The sequence below is a fragment of the Ambystoma mexicanum genome, chromosome 8 (genome assembly GCF_040938575.1).
Source record: "Ambystoma mexicanum isolate Mex_15411 chromosome 8, UKY_AmexF1_1, whole genome shotgun sequence".
In the NCBI taxonomy this organism is placed as follows: domain Eukaryota; kingdom Metazoa; phylum Chordata; class Amphibia; order Caudata; family Ambystomatidae; genus Ambystoma; species Ambystoma mexicanum.
Window position 1 is genome coordinate 63,838,411 of NC_090929.1, and position 25,058 is coordinate 63,863,468.

At 47.3% G+C, this 25,058-nt stretch overlaps 1 protein-coding gene across 8 annotated transcripts in view; it reads left to right on the forward strand.

The window, feature by feature from the left end:
- The window catches only part of PRRC2B (proline rich coiled-coil 2B), a 1,218,749-nt gene that overhangs the window by 258,883 nt on the left and 934,808 nt on the right, over positions 1-25,058 (forward strand). For all 8 annotated transcript variants that reach the window (XM_069609284.1, XM_069609287.1, XM_069609286.1 and 5 more), the window contains exon 5: positions 21,641-21,713. In XM_069609284.1, the coding sequence (XP_069465385.1) occupies positions 21,641-21,713 (73 nt within the window). The remainder of the gene's footprint in view (positions 1-21,640; positions 21,714-25,058) is intronic.

Here is a 25,058-nt window from a genome sequence, read left to right on the forward strand (position 1 = left end):
GTCAGTGCCAAGGGTCTTAAAGTGCCTGGCGCCAGTGGCGGCACAGCTGCGACTATGGGAGGTTCATGTCTACCCTTATCTGGATGACTGGCTCATCCGGGCCAGCTCGAAGGAGATCGCAGTCGGTGTTAGGCAGAAACCTGTGCAGTTCCCTCTGGGACCACTGCAAAAGATTTAAGACTACAGGCGTTTGGCAGTAAACCCACTTGGTAGCAGTCTGCACCACACAGATTCACTTGGTAGCTGTGGCTGAGCAGTTAGACTTCCCTCAAGAAGAGTTAGGCAGTATACAGAGCATACATAATAGGTACAGAGGCACAGTAGCCCAAGCAAACACTGACCAGAGCTTGTGTAAAAGTATATAATTTATTTAAAAGACACACTTGTAAATTACACTAGCACAAAAAAAGGTAAATAAATTCAAAACAGTCCTAATTACTATATGTACATCCCTAGTTATTTGTTGGACAAGTCTTAGTTAACACCACTTATTACCAGACAGAGGTGAGCGCTTAACGTTAGATGGCACTCCAACAAGTTGTTTAAAAAGGGAGGGAAAAGGCAGAATTAAGAAAGCAATACAGCAAAACACTTTTCAGAGAACCACAGTAAGTATTAGAGAAGGCAGTCTATTGAGGAGCAAGGAAGTTCAGTGCCAGGCCCACTTTAGGGAGAGCCAGGCCAAATATGCCCAAGATCACACAATGTCACAAAGTCTCCAAAGTCTTTACAGGTGAGTAGAAAAGTGAGCTTAGAAAAGTTTAGTTAGGGTGTCCCAGGCTAACCCAGGGCCGAGAGCCGAGGGCTAAATCTACCTCGTACAATCGGTGGCAAGGGAAGCCGGGCGGAACACAGTACCTTCAAAATGGAAAGGATCCTCCAGCGGTGGTAGTTGTTCCTGGTAGTGGGTGCAAGTTGCGGCGTCGTCCAGAGGAATAGAAGATCTCGACATGGAGGAAAGCTGAAGGTCATTGCACTACCAGGGAAGAAACCAGCCGCGGAGTTTTCCGGTTAAAAGGATGTTACCCCTCTTTCGCGGTAGAGGTAAAAAGTGGTATTCCGGTTGCCGGGGTGCTTGGCACAGGCAAGGCGGCCACGAGATGCTCCAGGGAGGCAAAAAGAAGGCAAAAACTGGTTGTCCCCACCAGTCAAGGGAAGAAGACTCTCCGGACTGGAGATCTCCTCTGTCGTCGGGAAGTGGTGAGCCGGTTCCGCAGAGCTCCACCGGTGGTGTCGTCGTGGCAGGTCGGCTCAGCTTCTCCCTCTTCGGCTTCTTAGGTCCTGTGGCGACTTCTGAAGTTCCAGTCCCCAAAGCCCTGCTTTTAGGCAGCAAACCCCCATTCACCAGTCCTAGCTGCCAGTCTCAAACATGCTAACTGGTGAGCCGGGGGGCTCACCACTGGGCCAATCACACAAGAGTGCGACTTGAGTTGCCAAGGCAACTCAGTCCAGGGTGCCTAAATCCCCCTCCCACACATCCTGTAGACCCAGACACAGTGGCACCACTTTGGAGGGCTTCTGTGCAGAAGCCCGCCAAAAGTGGAACAAAGGCTCGACTCGGGTTCAGGGTTACGGAAGTGAACCCAGACGCCATTTTGGCGGCGAGTTCTGGCAAAAAATCCCAACCGGTGAATTAATAAATAAACCGGCGGTATCTTTAACATTGCACCAAAAAGTGGTGCATTAAAATCAATGGGAAATCCCATTGGGAAATATTCCGGTGGAATATTTCCGTGGTATCCACTGCCACCAGCCAGAAACTCGGCGAGGGGGGACGGGACAGTACCCCCTCGACAAACAGACCCAGGGGCAATCTAATTGCCCCTACCAGTACTTCCACAGTATGATGGTTTGTACTGGTCCTGTTCACAATTTAAGACTAGTAAAGTCAATGGTGACTTTACATGCCCAGGGAGACAGTAGTCAGTCCCAGGGTATGGAGTCTGTTTGGGGGTCACTATGACACCCCTGTGTTACTGCACTGAGGGTGCTGTGTAACACACATACAAAAACCAATGATAGCCTATGGGGAAAAAGTACCCCAAAGCCCATAAGCACATTACAAGTCACAGGAATACACTCAAATCATGTCCAAGAGTGAGGGTAAAAGAGTCTCACTCTTGGCAGGAAAAGAAAAATAAACCCCAAAAATCCAGCAAAGCTGCTGGGGGACTCACTAGGTTAGGGAGAATTCTCTGTTTAGGCTGAATTTCCTAACAGTCGGCCACATGGCGAAGGCCGTGCGCCTCCTGACGGATCTGGGGTTCTCGGGCAACTATGCAAAGTCGTGCTTGATTCCATCGCAGGAGGCACTGTTTCTGGGATCACGACTCCACACAGTGTCGTGCCTGTCACCTCTGTTGGAGGATAGCGGCCATCTTGGGCAAGGTACAACAGCTGTTGGCCCTGAAGATGGCAAGGGTGAGGTCCATCAAGTCTATGCTCAGCATGATGTTGTCATGCATATACCTCATTCTGCTGTGCAGGTTACGAATATGTCCCCTACAGGAGTTCCTCGACGACTTTGGATTAACGGGTCAGGAAGCTTCAAGGGCAAGATCACGCTCGACAAGACTTTCCATCGAGCGATACAGTGGTGGGGGATTTGTGCACATCTGTCTGGAGGCGCACATTTCCAGACCCCACTGCACGAGGAGACAGTCATGACGGATGCCTCCCTGTAAGGATGTGGAGGTCACACCGGAGGTCTTCACGCAAGGGGCCTTTAGCTACTGGAGGAGAAAACGTTGCACATGTACCTGTTGGAGCTGTGGGTAGTGTTTTGAGCCCTTAAATCTTTCCTTCCGTCCCTCAAAGGCAAGGTGATGCGGGTCTTCACGGTCAATACCACCACAATTTTTTACATCAGAAAGCAGGGGTCCAGGGAAGCGCAGGACCTATGGCACAGGGCCGTCGACCAGGGGATGTTCATCATCCCATTTCATCTGGCAGGAGTGAAGAACACAGTCGCAGACGCGCTCAGCAGGGAGCCACGCTATTGCCATGAATGGGAGCTTCGGCAGGACAGAGTGGATCACCTGTTCCCCAGATGGGGCAATACCCAGATCGATCTATTTGCGATAGCGACGAACACCAAATGCCGGAGGTTCGCCAGCAGGTTTCCCCAGCCGGGGAGCATGCGGTACGCATTCTTATTCCCCTAGGACGGCCTGTTTCTCTGTGCGTTCCCCCCCGTTGTTGCTTCTTCGACTAGTCAATTGACTCAGACGGTCCTGGTGCAGGATGATCCTTGTTGCACTGGCGTGGCCGAGGCAGATCTGGTACCTAGACCTTTTCGACATGGCAGCGTCCCCTCCAGTCAAGCCTCCGTTGGTCGCAGATCTTCTGGCCGGAGAAGGAGATGCAATGCTGCACAACGACCCAGGATCGCTGAACCTGAAGGCCTGGCTCCTGCAGTGCACAGTTTGGGGGTTACAACCTCCCAGTGGTTTGCAAGGTGGTACTTTGCAAGGCCCAGGGCATCATCTACTCTTAAATGCAACGGACATAAAGGAAGAGGTTCGCTGTTTGGTGCCATGGACAGAAGATCGACCCTCTGCAGGTCACGGCTCCGCAGGTGCTACCATATTTGCTGTCATTGGCCAGGCAGAATTGGCCCATGCTTCTATTAAAGTTCGTCTGGTGGCTATCTCCCGCTATACCAGATCTCCAGGACAGTCTTCATTATGGTCACACCGTCTGGTTAAGGAGTTTATTAAAGGACTGATGTTTGTTCCCGCCGGTGAAGGCTCCAGCCCCGCTGTGGTAACCCGCTGTGGTGCCGACTAGGCTCATGGGCCCTCCATTCGAACCTACTCAGACAGTAAGTTCTTATCATGGAAGACGGCGTTCCTCGTGGCCATCACATCAGCACTAGTGGGTGAGATTCAGGCCATGTTCTGTAAGCTACCTTATTTGACATTTCACTATACAAGGGTGGTGCTGCCGATGCACCCCTCCTTCATGCCCAAGGTGCCGTCGGACTTTAATCTAAACAAGCCCTTGGTGTTGCCTGTGTTCTTTCCGCCACCTTTGTCGCCGGCCGAGAAGACTTTGCACTCGCTGGATGTGGCTAGAGCACTGAAGTTCTACATGGACTGCACAAAGTTTCCGGAAGACGTCACAACTTTTTGTGAACTTTGGCCCTGTGAACCAAGGGAAGGCCCTCTCCAAGGCTTCCATTTCCAGGTGGCTCTCTGGCTGCATCACCCATTGTCACCGGTTGGCAAACCGACCGTTGCATGGCCATCCAAGAGCCCATTTGACCAGAGCGATCGCTGCAACTACAGCTTTCCTGTCTGGTGTGCCCCTGCTGGACATCTGCAGGGCTGCTACGTGGAGGTCTACGCACACCTTCCCGAGATTCTACTGCATAGACCTGGATTCCAGGGAGGAGTCAAGAGTCAGCCAAGCAGTGCTGTGCAACCTGTTCGCTTGAAGGTGAGCCTGGTGAGGAGGTAAGAGATGCTTATGTTGAGCCTTTGCCACCTCCCGCGGTTGTGCATGTGTGTACTGCTATGAATTTATTCATGAGCATCCTTGCCAGACCCCATGCTGGAGAAGGAACAAATTACTTTCCTCTAACTGTTTTTCTCCAGCATGGGTCTGGCAAGGATTCACATGCGAATCCTCACGCCTACCCCTCTGCGGATCTTCTCTTGGTCTCACTGCCACTTTACATGCTACCAAATCTGAAGATGGCTGCCAGAGGAGGGGTTTAGGTAGAGGGCAGTCTTTGGCTGGGGCAGTATGACCCAGAGCTCAGTGATTGGTTATTAGGAGAAAGACAGTTCAGAAATGAAACTGATTTTTTCTTTACCGAGGATTCCCAGCCTGACTGGCAATATTCATGAGCATGTGAATCCATACCAGACCCATGCTGGAGAAAAGTTACAGCTAAGTAACTTGTTCCTTTCCCCTTTCTAACCTGGAGAAAGTGAGCCCTTTTTCCCACTCGCTCATGTATTTTTATAGTGATTTAGACTTTTCCTTTGACTCTTCCTTTTGAGTCTGACACACTCCATAGGCATCATCTTTACATTGTGATGCACAGTGCCTTCAGTGCAGTGGCACAGGGAAGTCTTAGATTTCCCAAAGGTTTAAATAGCTTCTCTTAGTGAAACTATGGTTTCCAAAAGAGCAGTGAAGTGAAATTGACTACTTACCTTTTGTAACTTTATAGACCCAGCACACATGATCTTACAGTAGGGTGCTGGAGGGGTTACTTGGTATCCCCTTTGTCTAGTTTCTCATGTAACGTTTTTGTTACCTTTTCTACAATTAATGGCTGGTGGCAGTGGTTTACTAAAATTGTGTGTTTTTACTGCGGGCTACTATAGCAGCTGCAGTAAAATGCCCATGGCTGCCCATTTTGTCAAAATGGCCCTGGTATTCTTTTTTTTTTCGCCATTTCTTGTTGGAAAGGTCTTTCTTGAGATTTACTCTGCATGCCAAACCAGGTTTGGTCCCTTTGTTAGTTTTATCTTTTGCGGGATTCACTGGTGAACTCTGGCCCCAGCGTGTCTAGCACGGCAAGAAGCGAGGGAGGTGCCCGAAACTCCGTGCTTGGTCTCCCTGGTCACAGGAATGTACCCAAGGGTTATTGGCTGGAGGGCTGTCCTTGTAGAGCAGCTACCCTGCTGTGTGGTTGACAGCTAGGCTTTAAATGAATGGGAGAAACCTGCATTAAAGGAGAGGCTTTTTTGCTTGGAAGGCAGAGTCGACCACTGGACAAAGGAATCCGAAGAACTTGGAAGAGACGCCTGGGACAGCTCCTGGACTGTTGGTTTGTCCAGTGAAGCCCTGCTGCAGTGCTGAAGCTCAGAATTCGCCTCAACTAGAGAAGACCTGCAAAGGACGACTCCTCCCCTTGGGTTGATGGGACCAATCGTCCCCAAGACAAGCTCATCTAGAAATCCTCTCGGGGATGGGTGTACTTACATTGCTGCTGCAGGACCTGAAGTGCCAGGGAGAGGAACACCAGAACAGAGTGAGTGTCTTTAAGTCGAACACAAGCTCCAGCAAGATCCTCTGGACTTCCAGGAAGCAGGACTCCCCAAGCCTGAGCCACCTGCAAGTGCTGGCCCCCAGATGCAAGGAAAGTCCCGAGTGTTATCGGAGATACTGCAGTGGTGCTAATTGCTATAGATGCGAGGAGCTGAAACTTCAGTGTTGACGAATCAAAGTTTGCCCGTTGCTGCCACGACCTTCAATTTGTATTTGCAGGAGTCCCCAGACGTCCTCCCTCTTGTCCCCATGACTGAGGCCCTTGAACAACAGGATCTGCTGATCTAACCAGGAACAGAAGCCAGCTGTAACCATTTCTTCTAACCAAAGGTACTGTGAAACTAAGGGGACTTGCCTCTTCTTGTGTAGCCTTACTTGTTCTCAGTTGAGACTTGTCTTGGTTGCTTTTGCAGAGCTGCTTGCAGCTTTGCCCCTCACAAGCCTCCCAGCTTGTGGCTCTACATTGATTTTTCTTTTTCTACAAAGACTTCTAAACTATTGTGCAAGACTTTTTCTTAACTGCAAGAAGTGCTTCAGCTTACCTAGACGTTTGCTCAATTAATATTGGCTGGCCTGGCTCCCTGAAGAACTCTTCCTCCCTCTGACTTTGTCTTTTACCTTTCCTTCAGTACAAAGTACTCACCTGCTTCAATATATTTGTGTGATCTGTTTTATTCTTAAACTGCTTTTCTTTGACACCAAACTCAGTATTGCTCTAAATGTACCAGTGATATATTAATGTTCAGTGTCCTAGTTATTGGTCACCTCTGGGTGTAGGAACAATGTGTGCCATCCGATATGGCCATTTGTTGATTTAGAGGAACTTGGTGTGTATTTTGAAGTGTATTTTTGTGTTGCATATATATATTGCTCCCTTCTGAAGAAGGCGTATTCAACTGTTAAATAAATAATTGTTTAATCAAGAAACCTAGAGTGTAAGTGTTTATTTGAATAACTGTCACTGTGAATCTCTGTGCAAAAGCCTTACTGCTCAGATTGACCACTCTTGAGATTAGCCTGGCTGTTAAGCCACATTACTAAAATGTGTAGTACAGACTTAAACCAAAGGTTGCGTTCCTATTTCCAGGAGGTCAAGGTTGCGGTAGTCTCCCAAAGGGTACTGCACACAATCTTGCATAACAGTTTGACTGTGTAAATCGAGAACTTTTATGGGCCAAACTATCAAAGCATGGCTGCCCAAAAATTTATATCATGGATATGGGTTTATGTTGGGAATCTGTCTGCAGGGTATCCACGTGTTGAACCAATAAGGGGGTCTAACACCCAAATCTTCCCTTAGTTGTCATGGTCCCACATTGTAATTTAGGTGACTTAGTTTGTGGTCACTTTGCAGATTCGCCAATATTTTGGATTTGTATTTTTCTTGCCCTTTTCCCATGTGTATTGAATGCTTTCCAAGTGAAACATGGACTATTTTTATTCAATTTCTATGGAAAACGGTATTTAAAAGTTCTTGGCCACCAATAGTGAGTTTTGCCAAAGAACGATAGTGTGTTTATTGGAGGCGCAGTTCAAATGTGAAAGAATGGACTGACATTGCTTAGTAGATTTTCCTGTAGTCTGGTAACAGGAGTGATTAGGGTTGCCTGCACTCCATTCCCAGTGTAGAAAAGATCACGGTCCTCTCTTTTAATTAGTAGGAGGGTCAATCTGTTGTCTGGCTTAGAGTTCCTGGTTCTTTATTTGTACTTGCCGGAGTACAGAGTAAAAAGCCTACTGGTTTCAGTGGTGAACAGTTATTGTCTCACTTTCATCAGGGCTGGTTTAGACTAGCACTAGGTGGTGTGCTGTCTGCTTATTCGATTTCAGCATGTTTTAATGGCTGTTTTCAGAAGGCCCCAACCTCGTATTAGGATTCTCCTCACATGGCGGTCCTTCTCAGGCGGAAAGTGGCATTTCTGCTTCCAGCCCTGGGTATTCACAAAGGTTCATACCGGAAGCCTTGCATATTTCCTATTTCATCCTGGCGTAATGGCACTGCACGGAGTGTGACCGCGGGCGCCATTCCGATGCTGAAGTTCGAAACGGAAGACAGAGTCTGAGGTATCAACATCCCAAGGTCACGTGACTATGTCACGTGAGAGGTGGCAGTAACAGAAAAGGACCACAAGTTGTCCCAGTCATGATTGTGGGGCCTCCAAAAGTCACTATTGGTGGCCAGGAACTTTTAAAGACTGCTTTCCATAGAAATTGAATACAAATTTTCTTTCACTTGGAAAGCAGTCAATAAACATGGGAAAAGGGCAAGAAAAATAAAAATCCAAAATAGTGGTGAATCTGTCCGCACCAATCCACTGCTATTGGGCTAATCCAAGACCTAATATCTAAACTATGCAGATGTCATTATCTTTGATGAAACTCTGCTGGGACTTCAACGGGCCCTGGACAGTTTTAATTTTTACTTCAAAAGCCAGGACCTTAAAATATATGGCGCGAAATGGAAGATTTTGATTTTGAATACAGCAAAGTCCAAATGGAAAGGTCACTCATTGACGGTCCAGGTCTGTGTTTTGGAAGCGTAAAAGAGTTCAAATATTTGGGCAGCATTGTCATTTTATAAAAATAAAGCTGAAACCTATATGAAACTTAGAATATCTTTCCTGGCTTCGGCTTCCCGGTTACGACTATTCGATAACAAATTTGGTCGTTATTCTATGCTGCCCATGTTGAAATTGTACAGGCAAAACATTCTGCCAGGTCTGATGTATGTTGCAGGGAATTTGGGAATTGATATAGCTTGGTCATCCCTAGATTCTCTCCTGTGGAGAAAGGCAGTGCATTTACCTAATTCTCTCCCCATGGCGGCATTGAGGTAAAAACTGGCTTTGATCTGATGACTGTCTCATTGAATGGAAAACGCTACAAACGTATGCACTAATTCTAGCTTCCCCCGAATACATCTCTATACACAACATTGGGGCAGAAACTCAACCGAGCAGTCTGCAAACAGCTAACAGCCTGGAGTGTTAATTGTGAGCTGATATTAACCAGGATTGATTCATCTGCTTTGGAACTTGTCAGCTACCATACCAAAGTGAAAAGTAAACTCTACACTAGTGAATGGATGAATAGGTAGAGTCTGATGAACCATTTTCAATATAGTATATAAACCTATAATACATTGTCTGCTTACTTGCGAAAGTATCCGTCTAGGGACTATGGAATAAAGGCCATGAGATTAAGATTCAATCTATTCTTAACCAAGGAGGTACAAGGTTTAAGAGAAGGTCTCTCCCTCAGCTTAAGATTACGTCGCTACTGTAATCAAGATCAGGATACATTAAAACACTGGAATGTCCAAAGCTTACGCAGCTCCGTTACGAGAAGTTGGCTAGATGCATTCACAACTTTAAGGTAATTCTGGCAGACCATTCATGGATTCGCGTTTTGAATTTGAATGAAATGGTTTTTTATGATTGCAACCTTTCAATTTTTACCAAAAAAATCTTGAATCTCTTTGAAAAGGTAACTAATTACTTAAAAATCAGCTTTTCTGTAAATGAAATGTTTTTACTAGAATGAAATGGTGTAATTGTTGTTGTGTAACTTTTGTGTAACTTGATGAATTGATGATTTTCTTTTTTTCACTGTGTAAAATGTTTTAACAATGTATAACCAAATGCACAATAAGAATTGAAGTTGTATTGTGGAATCTCTTTTTGAGCTGGGCAAAGATTTGCATTAGAATGCTTAAGTGGAAGTGGCAGGTTCTGGATACGCAGTTGATGTGTTGGGAGAGAGAGAGGGGGGGGTTTGGTGTCCATGGTGCATCTAAGATTAACAGAGGCAGAGGTGGCAGGTGAGGGGCTCCCAGGGCTTGTGGCCATGGTAAAGGTTTGGTAAGATTTTCATAGCAATCATAAATCTTCCTGACCTGTGTCAAACCCAGAACGCATTGATTTACTGGTGGATTATTTTTCCTTTTACCTCAGTGAATGGGAACGATTTTCCACAAACACAGAATCTTTTGTTTTTATGGGTGTCATTGTTGAGACTCTCCATAGTGTATTTTTAGTTTTATCATTTTTGACAACTTTTGGCACATACTGCTTATTGTTGCTGCGTTGCCCTTGGGACTCCCCTTTTAACTTTCTCTGACTAACCTTGTGAGAACTACAGTTCCCAAGAGTAGACAGGATCTTTGGGTCTCTTTTATAGTTGATTAGGCGCGACCAGAACACTCCCCCCCGCGCCCCCAACTTTATGTGGAGTACTGGGGAGATGCAATGTATCCCCTTGCTCATTTGAACTGTAACATGTGTTACAAGGACACATTTCCCTTTATTGGCTGGTGGCAGTGAACCTTTTAATTAATGAGGTGCACCTTTACAGCGGGCTGTTTGCACAGCCCCGGTAAAGGCACCTATGGGTGCTCATTGTACCAAAATTGGCTAGTCTTCTTTTTTTGCCCTTTCATTGGGTTTATTTATTTTTGTTCTTTCTCGTTCCTTCCCCTGACCTTGAGGGCAGGAAAATCCGCTTGTGTTAACTATATCTTTGGGTGAGACCTCGTCAAGCCCGCCCAGGCTCCAGAGTGTGTGAAGGCAGGAAGCGCCCGACTTCGAAAATCCAGTTCAAACTGGAAGGCTGGCCGTCGTGACCGGATGGCCAAACCCCCAAGTTTGAATGCTGCATGGGTGTTTGGCTGGGTTCCTGCATAAATCAGATCCTGGAAGCTGCAGAGGTAGTTGACCACTGGAACTGAAACCGAAGAGGAAGATTATGAAAACCCGGCTGAGAGCCTGCTTTGTAACTGGAACCTGCTGTTACCCTTCCTTCCAATCGACCTGGGATCCCAAAACAGACGACCCAGAGCCTGGTGGGATCCACTAGACCCAAGAAGACATGTTTCTGAGGTTTTTTCATCTGCTTAGAATCTCATGCTGTGCATAGTCTGCCATTCAGTGGCAGAGTATTGCATCTTGTTTTTCGAAAGTCGAAAAGGGGACGTCGACATAGGCGTGTCTGTTATGTTATCCCTATAGTGACGTGTAGTGTACCCAAAATCCCTCACGCGTCGAGGTCCCTCAGGTTTTTTTTCAGCCCAGAATACTGGTCGCCTTATGCAGAGCTCATGAGAGACATTGCCGATTAAAATGTATTCGACCCTTGGTCGATTTGTTAGATATTGTTTCATTCAACCGCCTCCAGCCCTCTTTCGACGGCCATTCAACTTCCCCGCCGAGTCAAGATCTTCAGCGGTGGTTTCGACGGAGGCGATCCTTTCGGCGCTGCCAAACACGTGACTCGGCCTCGCCGGCCTACACAGTAGGGAGAGTGGAGGTTGTTGTGGACATTTGTTTCTTCTAGAATGCCTTTCCCTTTCTCCCCCCTTTCCTTCGGGGTCGTTATCACTTATTACATCCTCAGCTATGGAGAGGACTTCTTTTAGATTTTGCCCTCATTGTAAAGGCAAATTTCCAAGGAAGGACAAGCATAAGCAGTGTAACCGCGGCTTACCCCTCGACCACAACGAGGCCGGCTGTGCGGCCTGTAAACTGTTTCGCCCAAAAGAATTGAAGGAACGCAGGGTCAAATGGTGGGCAGCCTTCGGCATGTTGAGGGCTGATTCCTCAACAGCTGCCGCTGCGGAGTGTGACGAGAGGGATAGTGATAACACTACCTCCGTAACGGAGGTTGTCTACCTCTATGGGGCGCTCCCGCTCCACTGCATCTGTCCCCGGCCCTGAAAAGCTCCGCTCCAGCCCCGCTTATGAGGATGTACACCCCGGTGACGCTGACGCACATGAAAGAATCACAAAGTACACAACCTACGGCCATTCTTCAAAATTGAAGAAGGCCTCTGCTAACGGAGACGCCGAAACAACCGGCAGCCCCCGCCGACCGTAACGGTTGCCAGCCCTCCCCGCAGCCGCATACGCGCCTAGCTCCTGGGCCTTCTTCTACTAAGGGCGCTACCACCAAAACATTTGTCGAAACGCCTCGTAAGAGGGCGTCTGTCGACGGTAAGGTTCTGGCTCCGCCGACAACTATTCACAACCAGCCCTTGACGGACAAACTAGTCGTGGAAAGCTTAGCTAGAATAGTCTCCAAGGACACTCCGAGACCGGGGTGAAAGAGTCGCCAAAGTCAGCTCACAAGGTCAGAGGGACATCGAAATCTACGGAGGGTACTCCGTAACCTCCTCCCACGTCGAAGGGAAAACCCAGAGATCTGTCCCCAGTGCCAGCCCCACAAGAAGGGTTCTCGGAGGGCGAAGGGGTTATCCTCCACGCTATGAGATCTCTCCCAACGCCTAGCGGCGGAGGAGCAGCCCTTTCCGCCACTGCACCGTTCAGGGTTATCCCAGTGGACTAGGGAAAGATTTGAATCATGTATGGACAGACTAGATAGGTTTGTGTCCACCTCTGAACGCATTACACCCAAGAGGCCAAGGGAAGTGCTCCCTGAAGACTCTAGGGCCACATTTCCAAGACTTTTCGACCCACTTGAGGAAGAAATTGATACATATGACCTCACTGAAGAAGATCCACATTTTCAGGAAGATGAAGAATTCCTAAACACTGAGGATTTACCAGAGCCTGTAGGGGACTTCTAGGAAGACCCAGACATATGTGAAACACAGCCCTGGCAGTCACCAGGGGCGCCTGCAGACCCTGATGTTGGATCTGCCCTCCCCTGAGACCACACCGGTCAGGGACCCTTCACCTGTGAATGATCAACCTACCTTCAATGCAATGCTGCGCAAGGCAGCAGCCCATTTTGAAATTGACACAGGGGAAACTACCCCAGAAGTAGATTTTGTTGAGAAAATAAAGGAAAAGCCTCCTGCTAGCCAAGCCATACCCCTTCTTGCCTCAGTCAAGAGACACTTTGTTCCCTCTTTATCTACACCTGCATTGGTTAGAGGGGTCAATCAAAGAATAGAGGAGCTTTTTAGCCCCTCACCTTCTGATCCCTTATATATTAGGGGTCACTCCATACCTGATTCCCTGGTAGTAACCACCACAAGGAAAAGGGCAGGTGTTCCGCTATCTACTAGCGAAGCACCCCCAGACAAAGAGGGGAAGAAACTTTATGCTTTAGGAAAGAGGATTACATCCTCTGCAGCTTTCGCCACGCGGATTGCCAACAACACAACTTTGTTGGCTAGATACTCTGATGCCCGATGGGGATTGTTGCGCGAAGGCCTACAAGAAGCCCCTGAGCCCTTGAGAACCCGCTTGTTAGCCATTGTGACAAAAGGTACTCGGGTCAACCAAAACATCATCAAGAACACCTTAGATGATGCCAAAACGGCTGGCCGGTCTCTAGTCCAGGGTGTACTTCTTAGGCGTCACGCTTGGCTCAGACACTCGGGTTTCAAACCAGAAACACAGGCGTCCCTCATCAACAAACCCCTTGAAGACTCGAACCTGTTTGGCAAGGCGGTTGATGACGCACTGGAAACAGCTAAGAAGGAACACAAAACTCTAAAGAGACTGGACCAAATCACAAGACCTCCTAATAAGCGAAGTTACGGCAACAGGCTCTTTTTTTCGTGGCCAAAGACAAAATCAACAATACTCCTCATCCGGCAACTGGGATTACATGGCAACACTGGACATGAAAGATGCTTACTTTCATATTTCAATGTTGCCAGCGCACAGGAAATACCTCAGGTTCATGAAAGAAGGAAACCACTATCAGTTCAAGGTGCTACCCTTCGGCATAGCCTCAGCACCAAGGGTATTCACGAAGGTACTGGCAGTGGCAGCGGCACACCTCCGCAGATTATCCATTCCAGTCTACCCTTACCTCAACGACTGGCTCATAACAGGGGACTCCTACGAGACAAGCTTCTCAAATACCCAAAATACGGTAGACCTTTTGTTCCATCTGGGCTTCTCCATCAACGAGAAGTTGTTCAAGCTAGACCCCAGCCAAGTGGAGCAATTCCTAGAGGCTCTTATTCGAACAAAGGACGCCCTAGTCTTCCCCTCCAACAAGAGGGTCCAAAACATGCTGTTTCAAATCCCTCAATATGTAGCCGGTCGGGAGGTGACGGTACGCAAAGCCATGCGGTTGCTAGGAATGATGGTGTCATGTATTTATTTGGTACCTCATGCGCTCCTGCGCATGCGCCCAATGCAAGAGTGGCTAAACAGCCAGTGGTGTCAGGCCAGCGGACAATGGGACGATCTAGTGATGGTCTTGCAGGCTTCGGTTCTCTCGCTGCGGTGGTGGTCGAAGGAAAACCTTGTGTTGGGGAAACCTTTCGCAAACCCCTGCAGTGGAAGCCACTAACCGCAGACGCATCCCTCACAGGATGGGGGGTGGGTCCCCCCCCCCAACCTATCCCATCAAACTGCACACAGAGTTTGGACCCAGAGTGTGGCGTCCAAACACATGAACTTGCTGGAACTACTGGCGGTCTTCAAAGCACTGAAGGCTTTCCAGACACGCCTACAAGGGAAAACTGTGCAGATCCTCACAGACAGCACCACGGCCATGTACTGCCTGAACAAGCAAGGGGGCACTCACGCTCCAGGACTATCCATGCTGTCCCAGAACATCTGGAAGTGGATTCTCAAACACAACATGTTTGTTATCTCAACATGAACCAGGGGAACTCCATCTGCTGGCAGACGAACTCGGCAGAGACTTCCCTCTGCCCGCAGAATGCGAATGGCGACTACACGAAGACATCGTCTCCAATGTTTTTGCAGAATGGGGCTTCCCAGAGATCGACCTGTTCGCAACTCTGGAGATCACCCAATGCCAAGATTACGCCTCCAGGTACCCTCAGAACCGCTCCAAGGGGAACGGTCTCTGGATAACATGGTCAGGGAAATTTGCCTACGCCCCGACTCCCCTTCTCAACAAGATAGTGCACAAGATGCACCAGGAACCAGTGACAATGATACTGGTGGCCCCCATGTGCGCCTGCCAACCCTGGCTCGCTCATCTGATGGAGATGTCACTGTCTCCTCCAGTGAAACTACCCTTGCCTGTACAACATGCTGTCACAGGATAGGGGCCAAACGCTGCACCCATGCCCACAGACCCTGAACTTGGCAATCTGGCTCCTGAGGTCATAGAATTTGGTCATTTGCAGCTCCCTCAGAGATGCATGGACATTCTCAACGAAGCAAGGAAACCGAACACTCGCTACTGCTACTTTAGCAAGTGGAAACGGTTTGTCATCTGGTGTAGGTCAGAGAATCAACCCTGTTGACTGCTCTCCCACACATTGTTCTATATCTAACTCACTTGTTAGACTCAGGTATAGTCTTTAATTCTATTAAAGTTCACCTAGCTGCACTCTCCACCTACACTACGTCTAGCATAAGGTGTTGTGGTGGAAAGTTCCAGTTATTAAAGACTTTATGGAGGGAGTGAAAAGGATTCACCCTCCTATATATAACCCAGCTCCTGGATAGGACCTGAATGTTTTACTAACTAGGCTTATGGGCTCCCCTTCGAACCCAGGCATAAAGCAACCCTTAAGTACCTCACTCTTAAGACTGCTTTCTTAATAGCTATCGCCTCCATTAGGAGAGTGAGTGAACTACAAATGTTCTCTATACTAGATCCCTTTGTAACAGTTCACAAAGATAAGGTGGTTCTACGCACACACTCTAGGCTTGCACCGAAGTTCATTTTAAAATTCCATGTCAGCCAGTCTATAGAACTACCAACGTTCTTTCAAAACCCATCAAACTTGGGAGAAAGAGCCTACACACACTTGATGTGCGCAGAGCAGTCATGTTTTATATGTAAAGAACTATACCTCTGAGAAAGACCAAGCAGTTCTTTGTATCAGTGGCGGCAGGAAGAGAAGGAGATAGTTTCCAAATCCACTATATCTAGATGGATTGTCCAATGCATCACTCTGTTTCTCTCTTGCTAAGAGAGAACTGCCATTCAAGCCTAGAGCACATTCTACTCGAGGCACTGGGGCATCCATAGCATTCATTGCAAATGTTCCCCTTGAGTCCATTTGCAAAGCGGAAACCTGGAGGTCTGTACACACCTTTGCAAAACACTATTGTCTAGATGCCCATTCTAGATTCTGATTTCTGTTCCTTCTCACAACCACCTCCAACTGTGGGTACTGCTTGCTAGTCTATGCACAGCATGTGATTCTAAGCAGATTAACAAACATCAGAAGACATGCATTACTTACCGTAAAAGCATTTCTGATGGTTGTATCTGCTTAGATTCATATGCGCCCACATTTCCTTCCTCCCCGCTCGATTGGAAGGAACATAGACGTCTTATTACTTTCTCTTTTCTCTACTCACGTTAGTCATAAGGCTCCCTCATGGCAGAAAAAATACAATCGGAGGACCTCAACGCGTGAGGGATTTTGGGTACAGTACACGTCACTATAGGGATAGTATAACAGACACGCCTATGTCGACGTCCCCTTTTCGACTCGAAAAACAAGATGCAATACTCCGCAGTGACCACTGGATGTCGGACTATGCACAGTATGTGAATCTAAGCAGATGCAACCATCAGAAATGCTTTTACGGTAAGTAATGCATGCGATTTTGAGCCATCGTATGTTGTGCTGCGACCTTGCGGGGCTGCAATACCCCAATGCCATGTGAGCTCGAGCCATTGTGCGGTGCAGTCTTCAGAAATATGGGTCTTGCAAAAACTTTGTGGGCATCCTGCTGGACTTCCAGAGATGTGAATTGAGCGCGAAAAGTCCCCTCACCAGAGTTCTGTAACTTCTAAATGATCAGGATCTGACCAGCGACATTGTCTTCTGGCACCAAAACTCTGTGATCTCTCGGATCCAGCACTGGCACCATGTTGGCCACCGCCGCTTACAGAGCAGGCAGTGCCAGCTTCTGCTTCCTAGCCTTCACTCTGTGGATCTCTCTCCCCGCACGCATGAGATACGAACACCCACTCGCCACCTTCAAAAAACGGACAAAGATCTGGTTGTTTGAACATGAGTAATATCTGTCTCGTTTCTGCCATTGATGTCTTATGCTTTGTATTTTGCCCCTCTATGTACAACATGCAGTGATACCCTTGAGTCTGAGCGTTACAAAATTGTAAAAAAAAATAAAATTGACTCCCAGTCAAACAAATCGCCTTCAAAGCAATATGCTTAAGAGACACAGCAATCCACGGCCTAGAAGCACATTTATACAAAAAAAAAAATCTGCTGACTAGAACACTCAAATCCTGCGATGACATCCGTTTAGAACATAAACCATACACGAGGAAAAAACGTGTTGGATCTGTATTCTCTTGCTTAGCTTTCAAAAAACTCTCCCAAGAGAAATAGGAACTTTGAAGGACCATCTACAATTCTGAAAACATCTAAAAACCTGGCTCTTCATCTCTGAAAGGGAGGAAAACGCCTAAAAAGCACCCATGTACCATGAAATGAAAACACAACTGAAATGGGGAGTAGGCTGGAGTAGTGTAGGGAAGAAGCGGCTGAATGAGAGGGGTGGTATGTATGGTCTACCTTTACCCACAGAGGGTCAAAGGTGAAGTGGGGGAGGAGATGGGTCTGGCTTAATTGGACCACTGATAAAGGACCCAAGACGGAAAAAGGGGAGAGAGGTGTCCCGATGTTAGGCAAAGTTTGCATGCAGTACCCTTTGGGACCACTACAAACAACTATGACTACAGGTGTAAGCAAAACCAACCTTTGGTAGAAGTCTGTACCACACAGTTTTTGGTAGCGAGCTGAGCAGCCAGGCTTATCTCAAGATGGAATGTGAGCTTGTGTTAGACACTTATACTCAAGGTTTTTTGGTGAAACACTTCTTAATTTGTTACACAGTCAGTTAGAAAACATTCATTAAAAGGAGGCAATCAATATCACACAAATATACTACAGTACTTCACACCATCGGGTTCTAAGGCATTTAAACTACTTTGAAGGAGGAGCAAAATGGCATTCAGAGCATTTGAAGTAGGAGCAAAAAGGCATAAGTTAATAAAACGAATAGAGTTCCTTTTAAACAGTGCAAATAGTTTGAGTTCACCAGAGGAGTTGATTCAATGCAATAGGTAGGCCAAAGTAAATGGGCTAGAGTCTTGTATAGGTAGAAACGGTTCTGGTAGTTAAATGGAAAAGTCTTTGCCACTGTTCTCAGAAGTAGTGCATAGAAGAAAGATTCATATATCGTGTCACAAGCTGATTAGGCCTGCAAGTTGCCAAAGTTGCACGCACTTTTGCAGTGAGAGGTAAGTTCTCTTGGTCAGGTTTTCACTGTACCTTAGATTGAAGAAAAAGATGCAGCTGAAGACTTCTGTTCCTGGGAGTTCATGCAGATCTCGCTGTTCCTGAGCCTCAATTGTGGGGACAAGAGGGAGGATGTCGGGGACTCCTGCACTGCACGAGGACTGGTCACAAAGCTGGCAAATCTTCGATTCCGGTAGCTGTCGTCAAGCACACAAACTGGTGTCCTTCTCCCTGGTTACTTGGTTTCCTGCAGCACTGTGAGGAAAATACAACCAGCTCCGAGAATGGTGTCTAGGTGGCTTACAAGTTGATTGGTCCCGCCAACTCAAAAGGAGAAGCCTTCCTTGAAGGGCTTCTCTGTCGAGATGAACTTGGCAATTCGGAACTGCAGCAGGGCTTCACCAGGCAAACCAACAGTCCAGTAGTTGCAGCAGCTGTCCTCTTCTAGCCCGTCTTTGGTTCTTTCGTTCCAGTGGTCGAGACTGCCTTCCAAGCCTAAAGACTTGACTTTTAAAGTTTTCTCCCACTCATTCCAGCCTAGCTGCTGCTCACCCAGCAGGGTGGCTGTCCTTGCCGGACAGTCAGCCGGCCAATCACCACAGAGTGCGTTTGGGTCTCCTAGGAGACCAAGCACAGGGAGTTTTCGGGCACCTCCCTCACTTCCTGCCCACACCAGCCACTCTGGTGCCAGAGGCGGTCATCAGTCCTGAAGCCCGCCAAAGGCGTAGGAACAAAGGGACCAAACCTGGTTTGGCGCGCAGAGACAAACTCTAGAAGGACCTTTCCAATAAGAAATGGCGAAAAAAGAACGGGACCCGTTTAAACAAGGAGGCTCAGACGCCATCTTGAAAAACATGGCTCATGCGATTTAACTCTACCGGTGTTCATGGTATGGAAAAATCATGTTCGTTGTAAAACCACTGCACTAGCCATTTCGATAGGAAAGGGTAGCATTTGGCTGCAAAATTAGTTTCTAGACACTGGGGATAGTAGGTAACCCCTCCAGCACTCTATTGGAAGATGGTGTGTGCTGGGTCTAGAATTTAAAAAAACTAGTAAAGTCAGTTTAACTTTAAATTCTCTGGGAAACAGTAGTTTATCCCAGGGAAGGTGTTTAAACCTTGGGAGAGCCTAAAAAGCTTCCCTGTGTCACTGCACTGAGGGTGCTGTTGACACACATGAAAAGATGATGCTTATGGAGTTTTCTAAAACTCCATAATCGAAGAACACAAGAGTAAAGCCCACATCAAAATACATGAGTGGAGAACAAAGGCTCACTCTCTACAGGTAAAAATATCAAGTCTTCAAAATCCAGCAAAGTTGCTGGGGGTCTCTAAGGTGAAGGGGAATTAGCACATTTATGAGAATTCTCCCTAACACCCGATCTTGGGACTGATGGACTGCAGGGCACAAGGAACACTCCCACCGTGGGGGGGCGGAGGGGGAGGCCCAGTGGCAGTGGTGTTTGCTGCATATAAGAGTGTGCTAAGGGGGAGGGGACATGGGCAGCACCTGGCTGAACGCTTGGGATTGAGGGGGTGCTGACATTGGATAACCCTGCGGGAACCCACACTTCTCCATACACTGTATGGGTGGTAATTGCAGCACAGCAGAATGTACGACAGAGCAAGAGCTATGAGTCAGTCATAACAGAGGGGGTAGAAAAGGGCACGGCCACTAACCAACCCTACTGAAAACTCACCGTTCTGCATACACCTCTCAAATTCTGAACTAAACACAACCATACTTCTACTGCACAACAAGCCGCACACACTTCGCTACACCACAACAACGAAACAAACCACACAAAGCCTTGCCCCAACAGCACATTGCGACTACTAACGGAAAAACACTACACTCAGCAAACGATGTCAACCGAACTGAAGCTGCCAACAGTGCATCACTGCTCTTGCTCTTTCTCCTAGTCATTCTGACTAACTTACCCCTCCTACACCATTGCTTTACTGATCCGCCACAGCGCCAAGAAACCACACAGGTGGCAACAGTGCACAGTATAGGAACCTTTAACATTGCTGCAACAATAGCGTTTCTCTCTGGTGTTCCCCTGCTCGACATCTGCAGGGCTGCTACATAGGTCGCCGACACCCTGACGAAATTCTACTGTGTCAAAAGGGTTCCAGGGAGGAGTCCCGGGTCAGCCAAGCAGTGCTACGCAACCTGTTTGTTGAAGGTGAGTCTGTACCAGGGGTGGGTGTGTTGCTTCTGTGAGCCTTGCCACCTCCCGTGGTTGTGTGTATATGTACTACTGTGTAATCTTATTCATGAACGTGTGAATCCATTCCAGACCCCATGCTGGAGAAGGTACAAGTTACTTACCTGTAACACTTGCTCCCCAGCGTGGGTCTTGCATGGAGTCACATGCAAACCCTCCCTCCATTCTCCTTTCTGGCTCTTCTTGGTTCATACTGCCACCTACGAGCGCTAGCAAATCTGAAGTGGAATTTAGGAGGACGAGTGCCATTGGCGTGGGCAGTATGACCGAAAGGAAACTGATAGGGTATAGAGGAGACGAGCAGTATACATTTTCAAGCTAAACTGCTTTCTTTTTACCGAGGATTCCCAGCCTGACAACTGGGAATATTTATGAGCATGTGAATCCATGCAAGACCCATGCTGGAGAACTATAGTTGGAGGTAAGTAACTTGTACCTTCTCTATTCTTTTCTCAGGGGTGAGTTTTGTATAGTGGTTTTCTATAAAGTTATTTTGCAGATGCTGTGTTTTATTTAAAGTATCTGTTTTCATAGAACCTTGATTGGACATGCTCTTTATTTTGGGCTGGTATGCTTTTCTGTTTTGGCAGCACTGAATCGCATACATCTTGAGAGCTATCGGGTAATATTATCCCCATATATATGGTCACCGTAAATAATATCACCGGGAAAAAGCTGTGGCAATATTATTTGGGTGACCATCTATATGGGGACAGGGGCAGCGGGGGTTGCGGAGGTGTCCCCCGCTCCCCATGAAGAAAGAAAAAGGTTTGGGGGTTGCAGGGCTTTCCCCCGCATGTTCCATGTAGTAATGTCCCCACAAAAAACGCCCATTTTTCGGGGATTATTTTGCATGGCGATATTTTTGCGGGGACGTTATTACTTGGAACCTCAAGAGTATAGCCTTTCTTTGGCCAACATTACCACAATAGGAGAAGGAGGTATATCTCTGAATTGTGCCAGTTTTGACTTTTCTTATGGTTGTGTTCACTCAGTTCATAGCCGTGTGAGGGCTGAGTGGGCATTTCAGCCTCTGCTCATCCTTGTACTTCTGCAGGGCATGATCCAATTCATCACAGGTGTGGAGTGAAGGGTGTGTGGACCTAGGTGGGCAGGAGCCATTGCTTGAAGGGGCGGGGTCTTGAGCTCCTTCCTGAACTGTAGAAGCGAGGGGAGAGTTGTTTGATTTGTAACAATGTATTTTTCTCTTGTTACAGATTATACATTTAGTGCCAGGTGGACCAAAGTCATGGGCGCAGCTGAATGGAAGGCCATTAGGATCAGGTGGTGGTAAGTGCACCGGGTCTGGGTGCTTTTTTCGCTTGTCATTTAATTCGTCTTCAAGCTGTATTTGGGCTTTGTAGAGCCAAACCTTTCATCAGTAAAGGCTTTAATGTCACAGGGCACTCATTTTGTTTGCAACAGCATCACCTGATAAACTTACAAAAACCCACTCTTAGTCATTCAGAGAGAGTTTGCTTATTGCAACATTTCCCCATTGACGTCAGTTCAACCCCAGCATATGTACCATGGACTTGAAGTGAGTGAGTGTCTTTTAATCCTCATTCGATTGCAGAATGTTTTTCATTTAGGCTGCACTACGTTTTCCTTCAGGCTTCCAGTGCATGGAGCACAACTCCCATTTCTTTGTTGTTGTACCTTGTCACAGATGGCCTTAAGAACACGCCAAATCCCAGACGGTTCAAGAGTTCATATTAAAAGTTGTTGGAAGGGCTTGAAGGGCTGCCCTGCACACTTGTCTGGAAGCATTGCTCCATCCCCTAACCCTGTTGTTCCCACTCCCCAGGTTAAGCGTCACCCTTCTCCATCCAATCTTTTTGGGACTTGATAGGCGTGGTCCTTGTTAGGCAAAGTTTGAACGCAGTACCCTCTGGGAACACTGCAAAAAACTGACTACAGGTATAGGCAACCCAACATTTGGTATAAGCTTGTACCACACAGTTTTGGTAGCGTGTTGAGCAGCCATGCTTATCGAAATGTGAGCAGTAGTGGAGTTAAGCAAAGATGCAAAGTTACAGGTATTCAAATAAACTCTTACACTCAAGGTTTCTTGCATAAACAATAATTTATCAGTCAGTTATAAAGCCTTCTTCAGGAGGGAGCAGTATAATAACACACATACACTTCAATACTGTACACTCGGAGTTTCTGAATCAGAAGAGACCCTTTTGGAATGGCCCACAGACACAACCTACACCCACAGGTGACTTCAATAACAAGGGTGCCTGGGACATTAATATCTTACTGTTGGTATTCTGAACACTCTTAAAGTTGATAAAAGGCAAAGGTTATTAGAACACAAGAGATCACACCTTTCTTAAGCAGGGCAAACACTTTTTGTAGATCCTCTTAGAGTCCTACAATTCAATAGGCTAAGCCAAAGTCAAGAGTCTTGTATAGGATGAAGAACTTCTGGTAAGTAAATGGAAAAGTTTTTGCACAAGTAATTGGGAGTCTTTGATAAAAAGAAGAATCAACTGTAGGGCCACAAGCTGATTAGACGTGTGACTCGTGGAAGTTTCAAGTACCTTAGAAATGAAGAAAAGATGCAGCTGATGACTTCTGTTCCAGTGCAGCTCTGCAGATCTCACTGTTCCTGGGCCTCAGTCGTGGGGACAAGAGGGAGGACGTTGGGGACTTCTGCAATGCACTGGGACGGTCAAAACTAGCAACCGGCAAACTTCACCTTCAGTGGCTGTTTCGCGTTTCATCTCCTTGTGTCTAATGCAAATAGCAACACTGTGGTTACTGGCTGTTGAGATGGACTTTCCTTGTGTCTGGGCTCCCGCACTGTGTTGAGGGGGCTCAGGCTTGGTCATTCCTGTTTCTTGGGAGTCCGGAGGATCTTCCAAAAGCTCTAGGCTAGCTTAAAAGCAACGGACACAATCTGGTGTTACTCTCCCTTGAAGGGGCTTCCCTGTTGATGAATATTTGGCATTATTGCAGCAGGGCTTTACCGGGCAAACCAACAGTGCAGGCATCCTCTTCATGGTGGTCTTTGGTTCCTTCGACCATTAGTCGACTGTGTCTTCCAAGCCAAAAGACTCTCCTTTTATTCAGTTCTCTCCCATTCATTCCAGCCTAGCTGTCGCTCACCCAGCAGGGTGGCTGTCCTTGCCAAAGAGTCAGCCTGCCAATCACTACAAAGTGCATTTGGGTCTCCTAGGAGACTAAGCACAGGGAGTTCTGGGCACCTTCCTCACTTCCTGCCTACACCAGGCACTCTGGAGCCAGAGGCGGGCTTCACTCCGGAATCCCGCCAAAGGAGAAACAAACAAAGAGACCAAACCTGGTTTGGCGCGCAGAGTAGATCTCTAGAAGGACCTTTCCACAAAGAAATGGCAAAAAAAGACCGGGGGCCATTTTGTCAAAGATGGCTCCTGCGCCATTTTGAAAGATGGCTCCCACGGTTGCTTTACCGGAGCGGTGCAGCTCGCGGTAAATACAAACCATGGTAGTTATAAGGAAACCACTGCCACTAGCCATTCAGTGAGGAAAGGGTAACATAAAATGTTACATGAGAAACTAGGTAACCCCTCCAGCACTCTATTGTAAGCTTGTGTGTGCAGGATCTAGAAAGTTACAATGGTAAGTAAAGTCCATTTCAATTTCACTTTACTGCTCTGGGAAACAGTAGTTTATCCCAGAGAAAGGTATTTAAACCTTTGGGAAATCTGAAAGACTTCCCTGTGCCACTGTACTGAAGGTGCTGTGTAACACAATGTAAAAGATGATGCCTATGGAGTTTGTCAGACTCCATAACCAAAGGAAAGAGTTAAAATTCACATCAAAATGCATGCGAGTGTGGGGAAAAAGGATCTCGCTCTCTCCAGGTTAAAAAAATCAAGTCCTCAAAATCCAACAAAGTTGCTGGCGGTCTCTAAGGTGGAGGGAATTAGCACATTTCTGAGAATTCTCCCTAACAGTCCTATACTATCGAAGGGTTAGTTTTAATGGTTAGTGGGGCTTTAGCGCCCAGACACTCGAGCCCCACCCTAGTGCCATGATTTCAAGCCCTGATGTACCATCCCTAGGTCTCTCTCCAACACTAGTCGTCTTCTGCTGCTATCCTTTCTCCAACTCTGCTCATCTTGCATCTGCCACTCTCCAGCTCGTCTCTCAACCCTCCCCACGTTCTGATGTTAATATTTCTTCTGCTGCTCTCCCATCTCCACTACTACTGTCCTCTCTCCATTCCAAAACTACTCCAACCGACCTTGTACTCGGTCACCTTCCACAATTTCACTAAAACTCACACACCCACCTTACACGTACGCTCAAAATGCACCACCTGCTCTTGCCAACCAATACATCACCTCTGAAAATATTGCCTCTGCACTCCTGTCCACACTCCTCCCTTCTGGTCACTTTGTCTGCTACAGCCTCATCCTGTGACCTCGCCCAGATAATACACACCTTCTTGTTTCCTCTTCTCATCTTTATCCTCCCTATCCTTCTCTCATTGGTCTACTACCTTTGGCCAATCTCGCCATGTGTTCCCTGCCCAAAAGATGTTGCAGAAATCAAGCTGCATAAAATGTTTTTTGCTTTGCTGGCCTGCTGTGCTAGGGGTACCTGCACTCGAAAATGCCCCTGTTTGTGTCTGGGAGCTGC